This window comes from Artemia franciscana, chromosome 2, assembly GCF_032884065.1.
Source record: "Artemia franciscana chromosome 2, ASM3288406v1, whole genome shotgun sequence".
In the NCBI taxonomy this organism is placed as follows: Eukaryota; Metazoa; Arthropoda; class Branchiopoda; order Anostraca; family Artemiidae; genus Artemia; species Artemia franciscana.
This window is the reverse complement of record NC_088864.1, coordinates 1,184,791-1,196,942: the sequence shown is the minus strand read 5'-3', so window position 1 is coordinate 1,196,942 and position 12,152 is coordinate 1,184,791. Positions and strand designations below refer to the sequence as shown.

Sequence of the window (12,152 nt, the reverse complement as noted above, 5' to 3'; positions counted from 1 at the left end):
TTCAATGTATAGAGGTGGTTAGGGGTTAGGTTACGTATTCAATATAATGCGTTCTGCATGACCTGCTTCATTTCTCATCTCCCCAAATACAGCTAATCAAACAGTTCGCGGTAACAAACTGTAGTAAGGAGCGACCCGGCTCAATAGTATCCGAGACTCTAAAAAATGGAATTTTGATGCCAATAGTTACTTCAAAAGAATCGATATTTTTATATTGATTTTAAATAAATACGTTTCATGAAGTTTAGTCTTACCCATCAAAAGTTACGAGCCTGAGAAGATTTGTATTATTTTATCATCAAGTTTTGTTATATTTCAGTAGAATTAACTTAACTTCACCTCTTAGGTGTGTTTTTTTAACAGACAAGTACCAAAAAAGTAACTTTTTGGATACTGTCCACGAGAGCTAGAAGACCGGCTGTGAACAAACTATAGCTAAGTCTGGTTACTAACCAAATTCAACTGAAACCAAGTTGTCAGCTTGGAAACACCGGCCAAAATAAACTAAGCTTAATTTGCTGGGAGAGAAATCGTACCATACAATCTTTGACGCATGTCCAAAAGTCTCCGCCAGAAGTGAACCTGCATCTTTTCTTGTTTCCTCGTGTCTACTATAGCCTATCGATTTTTGTATGTGCCTCATATCTTTAAAAAGTAAAAGCGAAACCTTACAGATAAACCGGTCTCTTGGAAGCCCATTATAGCTATTTTTTTCAATCTAATAAAAATTACACAGGCACATACGCAGGGGGGGGGGAGGGGTAACTGGTAACTGAAAATTAAGGTAAAATGTTGTTTTGTCAAAATTCTACCTGTCATGTAGGCAAATTTCAGGGCCCTCTAAAGGGAGAAGGAGTGGAGGTGGGTACTTTAAAATACCTTCACGGGACATACTTTAGTCTGTAGATTCATCCCTGAAAGTTTCATTTTTCTAACCTAAACCCTTTCCGAGATAGCAAGAAGTCAATTAACGAAGGTTTTGCCCCCCCCCCGAAAAATTCTTGTGTATGTGCCTGGCTATGCAGTATATTCTTTTCAAATAAAGTTTAATAAATTCTCCTGCCAAGTGGAACCTTCTAAACTAAATTTGAAAATACAATCAGAATTTTTCTATCACCAAGAATTCTTATACTATGGTAGCAGTAGCCAGTGGATAGTACTTATCTGTTAGCCAGTACACACTCAAAAATTTGGATCTATAAAACCAGACAATAACCGGTTTATTGCTTTTTGTATACGGAGATAAATAGCTTCGGCTCAGTGGAAAACTACACTGTAGCTATGTTTTAGTAGATACTCAGTTGGTATTTTGATTAGGTTACATTTTGCATGCAGCCCCGCTGTACTTACCCCCCCCCCCCCCCCCAACCCCCAAGTTTTGGACGATATGGGGTCCAAAGCTTGGTTTTCGCTGCCGTAAGGTTATGCACCAAGCCTGCTACATTTCCCTACAAAAAAGGCCAAGCAACTGAAATGTTGATTTGATGCCTATGAGTCATCAACAAAAGCTTCTAAACTATAATTTTACCACGCCTACTGCTAAATAAAAATTAAAAATGTTAAAAACTCGTATTTGTAGCCTAAACACAAAGCTTTGTGTGACAGGAAATATATACTTCAAATAAATGTACTTCTTAATAGATGAGGTATTCGAGCATAATAGGCAGGGTAGCCTATATGAAAAATACAATCACAATATACAATTAGACCACACGATGCTACTTTGACTGGTATAATGTAAAAGGAGGGATGTTTTACTTTTTCTGGGGAGGGGGCTAAGGAGCTTTATCCAGAAAAAGATAAAATCCACTTGACAACAACTGTAACAAAACCAAGGTACCTTTACATGAGAGCAAAACGTACAAAAAAGATTAGAAAAATAAAAATCGTTGTAACGTTACTTACTAATTCATTTGCTCCTGGAATGGTTAAGATGCGAGGATTCCTATCGCATCAGTCATCACAACTGACCAACTGACCTTGGTAACAACCGACCAAGCTTGATAAATTTATATGTAAAACTGATTTTGACAAAAATAGCATATCTCCCCTACCATGTGATAATGAGAAAAAATGATAAACTCGTGTACATTTATTACGGGGTATCTCCTAAGGGTAGTGTATAATTAACGGGCATGAATATACAATAAGACGGGGAGATTGGCAGGACGCCAAAAAATTACAACTTGGTATGGATTTTAATTAAACTGAACGTTATTGAACTAATACTAGCCTTAAGTTATCTTCAAATTTTGGGGTACACAGTTGTAATTATATTGAAAGGTGTGTTCAAAGCAACCCTGTAAAATATATTATTTTTTTATGCTAAGTTTTGAGCATAAATCATGGTGAAATTGAGCTAGGGAACACTTAGAAAATTTCAACTGGCATTTCCATATAAATTTTGCCTTTGTTTTCAAGAAGAACCATGAATCGTTGTAAGAATGAGCTAGGAAATAGGCCTCCTTAGAAAATTGCCAAGTTTTGAGCATAAATCGTGCAGAAATTGAGCTATGAAATACTTGGAATTTCCAACCGATGAAGAATTTTGATTATATCGAGGAATACATTTGGTACTTGTCCATTACTCAAAAAACACACAAGTTGATTCAATTTAAAGGTACATTGGTTGAAACAACAGAGACGCTTGGGAGATACATAGGATATATATATAATTTGGACTGTATATTTGCACATTAGTGGGTAGTATTAAGTATAACGGGTCTGCATGTAAAATGTAACTTAAACTAATCAAAATACCAACTAAATATTTAATTACAATATAGCTCCAATGTAGTTTTCCTCTGAGCCGAAGCTAATTCTCCCCTAGTACAGACAGCAATAAATCGGGTATTATTTGGTATTGCAGATCCAAATTCTTGGTGTTCTTGAATAATGGACAATTACCATAATCTTTTTTTCAAAGAATAACAGTCATATTATTGATCTATAGGTTGCCTAATATTGTGTAAAAGTTTTTAAAGCACAATAAGTTGTGATTCTTTTTACATATTTGAGAATTTTAAAGGGATCCTGTGAAATGTGTTAATTTTCTATGCTTATTACATGTCATTCTCCTAGACTAATTTCACTGCTTCTAAAATTAGCTGTCAAAAAGGAATATAACCGAGGGGGCATTTTGCTAATGACGAGATAATTTATTGAGGAATTGTATTGCCCCAATTAGATGCAGTTTTGAAAGAGAAAGTTTATAAACTAATTAAGTCATAAAAGGTATACGAGGAAAAATGTTTTGCGATTTGGTTGACAATTAATGAACAAAAAAAAAACAAATAAATGGCGAAGAATAGAAATAAACGTAGTCAAGTTTTCGAGGAAGCAAATAAGCTATTTAATGAGCTTAAAATATTTTTAATAGTCGGTAATAGATACGTGCATAGCGGCAGTGGCCTAATATCCATGCCTCTCTTCCGAAATATCAAGATTTGTATGACTTTTTTAGTAATTTTTTTTTTATAATTTTATATAATCCAGCCATTTCAGTGTTTTTTCAAGTAGTACATCTCAAAAAAGTCTTGGATTTATGACTAAGAACTGTTGCTAATAGTATCTTCAGAACAGATTTGGGGTAATATGACCCAAAAGGTTATCAATTCTGAATCCAAGATCAATTATGAATCTGAACGCTTCTATGTAAAAAGTATTGAAATCCGAGCTTGGAAAGAATTTTTTTTTTAATTTTATTAAGTTTTGTTCTTATTGTCACTTTTCCACGTTTTTAATAATAGCTAACGTAGTAACGCTGACTTAGTAAAGAGCGCCATGTGCATGTGTCCCACCCATTTTGTTTCTTGGAAACCTTGTTTAGACCGCACGTCCTTAGAAACCTGAAAGGAAGCTCATACGGCCGAAAATTGGAAGTTCCAGTACCCCTTCAAGGGTCAAAAGTGGTCAATCGGCAACTAGTCCCCTGTTGCCTCCAGGCATAGGGTCAAAACTTCGTGACTGTCGTTTCAACCAGAATTGTCGAACGGCAAAATCAGGGAGGGAGATAGAGTTACTTCCTCCTGCTGCGCGTACTAGGCAAATGTTAAAAATGTTGAATATGTTGTCAGGAACGACAGGGTCGATGCATGTTTTAAGGCTAAGAAACGGAGATCATTCATTTCTTTCAGGGGAAAAGAAAGAAGGAGCGGGACCTAGCCCACGTGTGTGCAAGAGTGTGGTAGTGGTAAAAGTTGATCACCACTTTGTTTTACCAAACGCTATCTTGGCTATAGCCTACATTACTAACAGATGCTAGTTATTGGCAAAAATAGTCCAAAAATAAACTTAAAATCTAACATGAAATTAAAAAGTATCCCAGTTGGTGACTTAAACACATTCGTCTATAGTCTATAGAAAAATCTATGATAGTTAATTTTTAGCACTCTTTCATGGAGGAAAACACGATGTTAGACTTTTTTAGCTTTTTTTTAGCTTTTTTTAAAATAAACATTTACGTTGTCTCAACTGGTTTTCTACATCCTCCGTGATCACTTTGTTTATAGTTTCATGCCGTTCTGTCTCTCATCTAATAGAAGAAAGAGAGAAAGGTACTTGTATGATATAGACCCGACCACTCAAGAAGAGAAGTTAGGTTAACCCTAATAAAATATACCTTAATATGATAAAAATATTATACTTCCGAAACAAATTTGTACTATATGTTTACACATTAAAGGATGGGTGGGTGAAGTACAACAGGTCTGCGTGCAAAATGTGCTAACTATCATTTTTCTGCATATTATGAAGTAAGAATGGTTTTCTAACTTTACATTGTCCAAATACCTTACCCCCATCCCCACCTAATGTGAAAATATATAGCCCAAATTATATATTTCTCATCTATTCTGTTACCTGCTTTTGTCTCGTCTCATGCTAAGTTGATAGAAACTAGCCAAAGAAACCGGTTTACAGCGCATCAATGGAAGAACAATTTGAGTGGTCGATACCATATCATACAAGTACCGAGAGAAATTCAAAACAAGCTTGGAAAGGCTTACCCGATGGATGAAAGCATGATTCTCTTATGAAAAGGTAGCCATCATCTTTAAGCCAGGTTAACATCTTTCTGACCAGTAATCGAACTTCATTGTCATCTAAGTACATTAAAAGCCAGTTGCTAAAAATCACGTCATATTTAAAGGAAGGTAGTTCGAGTTCAGTAACATCTGCCCGAAGGAAGTCAATATTGTCAAACTTTGAGTTTCTTTCTCGATTTTGCTGGGTGTAACTTTCCATAAAATCGACAGCAGTTACTTGAGCAGCAACAGCAGCCAGCTGTTCAGTAAATCGGCTAAAAATAGAACAGTACTAATCTTAATAAACTTTTTGTTCAGCATTGACATAACTAAAATAGAACATCATTAGTTAACATATCTTTCTAATGCTAATCAAGTACTCCTAATTCTGTCGTACAGCCATACATAGTTCTTACTTACTTACTTGTACTTGTTACACTTCAAGCCGTGTCCAGGCTTACCCTGGCACCCAGCAGACGACGATATGTCTTCTTCGAGAGGTTTCGCTCCAGAATGACAGGCTCCATAATCTCCAGCCACTGACGATCCCAATAATGGCCGTATTTTCTGAACCCACCCACTTGCTCCAGATAAGACTTTGCTGTCGCGAGCCACGTCTTTTTCTTATCCTGTTCTCCTCTTCCATGCCGGTAGTGGTTCCATGCAGACATCTGAGGGATCTTTTGCTTATTTGGTCATCTGGTCTGCACACTGTGTGACTGAACCATCTCAGTCTCCTCTGCTTAACAATATTAGGGACAAGTGGGCGATCCCCATACCTTCTCCTCACTTCGTCGTTCAAGAGTCTATCTGGATATAAAATTTAGCTACTAATAAAGCAACCTGCCCATAAGGCGGTGGTAATCTGAATGCATAGCTAGACATTTACGTCTACACGTGTATATGGTCAGACCACTATGTCCGTGAAGCTCCTGCCTCAAGTAGAAAGGCATCTGGCTGAAAAGAGTGCATGAATTATCATGCATTTTTGTATCCACTCAAAATTCAATTTAAAAGAAATCAAAATTCAACCATTCAATGCTCAAAATCCTGATTTCCGATAAAATGAATAGATGGGATCACAGAGAAAAGAGAGTTTAATTCGATGCAATTCAAGAGTACGCACACAAAGAGAGGGTCTTTGGTCTTGCCCTCTCCCTCCCATCACAGACGATTTGACAGACAATTTAAAAGAGTTATTTAGATTTATTAATGATGTCGATGGAATTTTAGACCGGCAGCTATTAGGGGACGGGTGTCTCTATTAGACGATAAAACAAAACGCTGTAGTAATTTGGCTCACTTCAAGAAAAAGATAGAGATTAAAATGGAGTTCTACAAGAAGGTTTATTCGTGCGTCTTTTATGTAATAGGACTGCTGCATGGAACTATCTTTTTTTTACCTTATGTTATGTCTTATCCTTCCCCTCACAGAGAAGCTCTGCTTCTTGAGTGGATTTTTAATTTTTTGACTGATTTAAATAAAGGACTCCAGAACCATATTGAAACAAAAGTCTTATAATAAATGAATTTATTTCTTACCCACAAATACAGCAGAGAAAATGAAGTGTAAAATATAAAAGGATACAAAAAAAAACATAACAAGATAAAAATTAAATTAAAAATAAACACGAAAAAAATACACAGACAATGGACAGCGAACTTCACATATGACTAAAAGAGGTCTGAAATGGATCTTATGGACCAAAAGCGTTTTGTGTCTTACGTAGGAGGTGTAGACACAAGTTCAGCTGTGTCGGGGTATCTGGCAGCAGCGTTTGTCGACAATTTTCCTGTTGCGGTCTTATCGAGGGAGATACATTAGGTATTTGCAGTACCTAATGTAAACTGTCCTCAGAAGTTTTTTTTCCTTTTCCCGCAAGATGTGGCAAACACCACTGAAAAAAGCAAATGCTGGGGAGCAGTAACCGGGAAATAGTAGCACCGAACCTCTTCAGTTGAAACGTGTACAATTAGGAACAATCTTACCGTACGGAATGATAATCTTACCGGACAAAATTCGTAGGTTCCGGAGTGCCATGTTAACAATAAAAGAGCAAATGCAATTAGTGACGAGCCAAAGGTAAGGGCAAGTCAATTAAACTGTTCAACACGCGGAACAGGCGTTGTTTCCATTTCTAATGGAAGGGAGAGGCCTTAACTTTGAAACATATAGACTCGTACTTTGACATATTTATGGGAAGGTTGCGGTCTGCCAGTGCCGGCCGTAAAGTTTCAAAATTTGCCAAAAGCTGCTCCCAAGTGCGGCTCACGAAGAGCTCATCCTTGGCGTAGGCAATGAAACTCATGTTGATCTGTTGATAAAATAGAGACGTCTGAACACTGGCAAGAAGACATTTGAAAATGAAGGGTAGTAGGGCACTGCCCTGGCGAAACGCATTTAGAACTCTGATGTCAGATAACTCACTTGACCATTTAGCTCTAACAAACATATTACATTACCGAAAATTAAGCACAAAAATTACAGGGTAATTTACTCCCTCAATTTCCTTAAATAACAAGAATCATTAACAAGCTGCGAATTGGTTCACACAATCGGGACTTTCATCTGGTTCGTCTGGCTCGTTGCAATTTGTGATTTACCCTTGGTGCCTTATGGCTCATTTTTCGAGCAAAAAAATGCACATAAACAACACATGTTTGTAATGAAAACGAAATCAGAAATCTTCGGAATACAATTTATACTATTGACGATGATTTCTTACCTTTCGGAGCATCATGGCCGTTTGGACGAGCTCGACATAGCCTTGATTTATGCTTACGTTTAGTTTTATGTTTCATAACGTCCTACCTTCTGTTTATCACATTCAACCCATATATTGCAGGAAACATAAATATATAAACAATAACAGTACTAAATAAAAATTAAAATTGTGAGAAAAAAGACCATTGTAAAAGAAAAAAAATAGAAAGTTAGGTTTGCACTTATTGGAAAAGTCTATCTTTTATATATAGCTTCAAAGACACAAAATGGGATGGTTCATGCAGCATGCACATTTATCTGTACGGCCCTGTCAGTGGTTTCTATTTGGGGCAGGGGGTATTAGTCTCCCTCCTAGATTTTGAAAAAAATATCCTTTTTTGTATTTTCATTGAAAAACAACAAATTTTAAAGCTTAAAAAGAGTACCAGAGTATTTCCATCGGTCAATTCGCATCATCACGAAGTTTTTATTCCTTGTATTTCTTTATTAACATTTAAGAAGGACTTCCAATCAGCATTTTCTGTTAATTCTTTCATTTCATTTTAATTATTTCACATAATTTGACTGTCATATGAAAGCAAATGTCAATATATACTTTGCAAATCACAACCTATTCTCGTTTTTTCTTTAATGTTGAGGTTTTCTTTTTAGAAAGGGTATTTTAAATTGAGGGACTTTCCCAGTAAAGAATCTTTTATTCAAAAATAAACTGGGCAAAGTCTGAAGAAGATTAATTTTTAAGCAGCTTGCTATTTTAGAATATTTACAGATTTCTTTTTTCTTATAAAAGAAATATAAAAAAATGCTCCGTTTTAAAACAGAATTCTTTGCTACACTTTATTCTCCAAGCTCGTAGTTGAATCCTTGTACAGAACAGGGATTCAAGGTCAAATTCGTTCTCTACATATGATTTGGATTCGATTCTTTTAAACCTTCCATTCACCCATCTGTGCGTGGACATGACGTTTCCCTTGGTTTCAAAAAGTTTCAGGTGGATGCAAAAAGTGTTCTACACATTTTAATGGAATGAAGGGTAAGTATGGTTTCCCTCTTCAGTTTTCTTTCGTTCTTGAGTTTAGAAACTATTCATTTTTATCATGTTTTTTTCTATTTCTTCTGTGCTGTATAATACCTACCGAGAGAACCTTTCAAAAAATGCTTACCCTATTCCGGCTCCAAGTTCGAGAACTGACTTTTCCCTAATATCTGGGACATAAGATAGAATTTCCCATTTTTCCATCTGATCTAAATTTTTGGCTTCATCACTGAGCATCATGGATTCAATAGTGGGTTCATACTGCTGCCAATATTTCCGCATTGCATTTCGTACTTCCTCTAAAAAAAAAATCGAAAAAAAATCGAAAAAAATAAAAACAAAATCGTTTTTGCTTTACAAAAGAAACTTCAAAAAAGATAACTTCGAAGACCACACTGCCTTTCCATGACGAAAGTATAACAGTTCAAAATAGGGATGAAACCTTTTAATCGACAGTGAACGGATTACTGCTAATGATGAAAACTGGTGTTCGAAATATCCAGTTAAAAATTTTATATCTGTTCACTGTCGATTAAAAGGTTTCATCCCTATTTTGAACTGTTATACAAACTTCAAAAACGCAACAAATTTTTTTATATGCATTTTTGTTATATTTTTACTTGTCTGGCAAATATTTTCGAGTAGGAGGTGGGAGGGGGGTCAAACCCCCTAAACTCCCTACCTAGAAACGGCCTTGTCTGGAGTTATGTTTATTTACTCACATCATTAACTCACTTTTTTTTAAACTAAAATCGTCATCGTTGCTCTTAAAACAAAACCTTTTTGTAGGCATTAATATATTGTTATCCAAATTAAGCTACTGCCTAAGTGCAGTAATTTCCAAGGTGCCAAATGGTGCCACAGATGAACAATGTGAAAAGTAGTGTACTATACAATGCTCCCATGCTATGTTCATTAGCATAACCGTATTAGAACGAAATTAGCATAACCAATTACTATCTCTGCAACAGGAACGAAGACTACATAGTTTTAGATGATAGAGGGATGGGTAGAGGAAGGAGATGTAGACGATGGGTATGGTGATATGATGGGTAGAGGAGGGGTAGGGATGATAGAGGGACGGGCATGGTCGAGGTTTCGACTATTATCTGCTTCCCAGCCAGGTAGCTAGATTTTTCTTAAAACTTACATTTAACGCTTAAGCGACTCAGTGCCAGTGAAAGAGGCGAAAAAAGTGTTTCTAACAGCTAAAGCCCGCCGCAACTGGCATTGTGGCTAGTCTTAGTTGACGAACAACGGTATTAAGGATCGTCCTTTTTAGGGTATTAAGGTTAATAAGGTGAATATCACTAATAAAGCTCAAAAGGAACGTTGTCCTATTTTTCTTACTTTACTAGATTGCAGCTATTGCTGCAACCATAATCTATCAAACAGTTCGTGGTAACGAACTGTAGTAAGGAGCGACCCGGCTCAATAGTAACCAAAACTCTAAAAAATATAACTTTGGTACCAATAGCTACATCAAAAGAATTGCATTTTAATGCTGATTTTAAATATATAAGTTTCATCAAGTTTAGTCTTCCCCATCAAAAGTTACGAGACTGAGAAATTTTGCCTTATTTTAGAAAATAGGGAGAAACACCCCCTAAAAGTCATAGAATCTTAACGAAAATCACACCATCAGATTCAGCGTATCAGAGAACCTTCTTGTACAAGTTTGAAGCTCCTATCTACAAAAATGTGGAATTTTGTATTTTTTGCCAGAAGGCAGATCACGGATGCGTGTTTATTTGTTTGTTTTTTTTTTTTTTTTTTTTTCCTCAGGGGTGATCATATCTACCCAGTGGTCCTAGAATCTTGCGAGAGGGCTCATTCTAATGGTGCCCTTTTTAAGTAACCAAAAAAATTGGAGGGCACCTAGGCCCCCTCCCACGCTAGTTATTTTCCCAAGTCAACGGATCAAAATTCTGAGATAGCCATTTTATTCAGCGTAGTAGAAAAACCTTATAACTGTGTCTTTGGAGGCAACTTACTCCCCCACAGTCCCCGTGGGAGGGGCTACAAGTTACAAACTTTGACCAGTGCTTACATATAGTAATGGCTATTGGGAAGTGTACAGACGTTTTCAGGGGGATTTTTTGGTTGGGGGGAGGGGTTGACAAGAGGGGATATGTTGGGGGAACTTTCCTTCGAGGAATTTTTCATGGGGGAAGATAATTTTCATGAAGGGAGCGCAGGATTTTCTAGCATTATTAAAAAAAAAACAATGCAAAAATAAATATGAGAAGTTTTTTCAACTGTAAGTAAGCAGCATTAAAACTTAAAAAGAACAGAAATTATTACGCATATGAGGGGCTCACCTCCTACTAATACCTCGCTCTTTACACTAAGTATTTTTAATGATTTCAACTGTTTATTCTACGGATTTGTGATTCAGGGGTCATTCTTAATGAATTGGGACATAATTTAATCTTTAGCGTAAAGAGCAAGGTACTGACGAGGGGGTGAACCCCTCATATATGTAATAGAAACATGAGATTACAAAAGTTCGTTACGTAAGCTAATTTATAAGTTACGTTTATCTTTTACTAATAAAAAAATTCGTAAAAAATTAAAAGTTATAGTTGCCTTTTTAAGTAACCAAAAATCGCAGGGCAACTAGGCTTCCTCCACCGTTCCTTTTTTTCTCAAAATCATTCGATCAAAACTATGAGAAAGCCATTTAGCCCCCCCCCCCAAAAAAAAAATAAACTTGCAAATTTCGTGTTAATTATTCCTCTGCGGAGAGCCAAAATCAAAACATGCATTGATTCAAAAACGTTCAAAATTAATTAAAAAAAAACAAGTTTTTTTAGCTGAAAGTAAGGAGCAACATCAAAACTTAAAACCAACAGAAACTACTTCGTATATGAAAGGGGCTGCTTCCTCATCAACGCCCCACTCTTTACGCTAAAGTTTTTTACTGTTTTAAAAAGCAGAGTTGAGAGAAAGAGTCAAACTTACGAAAGAGCGTAAAGAGCGGGGCGTTGATGAGGAAGTAGCCCCTTTCAAATACGAAGTAATTTCTGTTTGTTTTAAGTTTTACTGTCGCTCCTTACTTTCAGCTAAAAAAAACTTGTTTTTTTTTATTTAATCTTAGATCTGAAGTGACTCACGTTTACAGGTATTATCTTTCCCTACTGCCTTGCAAGGAAAGGAGAGACGATAAGGAGAAAAAATAATAAAGGAAAGAGTAATAAGGAAGAATGAGGCAATTAGAATGCTAGGATGAGACGGATGTGACAATGAACTCTTCCAATAAAAATCAAATAAAAAAAAACAGTTTTTTTTTTTAAATGAAAGTAAGGAGCAACATCAAAACTTAAAACGAACAGGAATTACTCCGTATGTGAAAGGGGCTTACTCT

The 12,152-nt window shown here is 36.2% G+C and overlaps 1 protein-coding gene across 3 annotated transcripts in view; it reads right to left on the bottom strand.

Annotated features, from left to right (window-relative positions):
• LOC136035681 (uncharacterized) overlaps window positions 1-12,152 on the bottom strand; it is a 54,323-nt gene that overhangs the window by 28,824 nt on the left and 13,347 nt on the right. For all 3 annotated transcript variants that reach the window (XM_065717620.1, XM_065717612.1, XM_065717628.1), the window contains exons 2-3: window positions 8,913-9,084; window positions 5,007-5,299 (exon numbers count right to left, since the gene is read on the bottom strand). In XM_065717620.1, coding sequence (XP_065573692.1) covers window positions 5,007-5,299; window positions 8,913-9,084 — 465 coding nt within the window. The remainder of the gene's footprint in view (window positions 1-5,006; window positions 5,300-8,912; window positions 9,085-12,152) is intronic.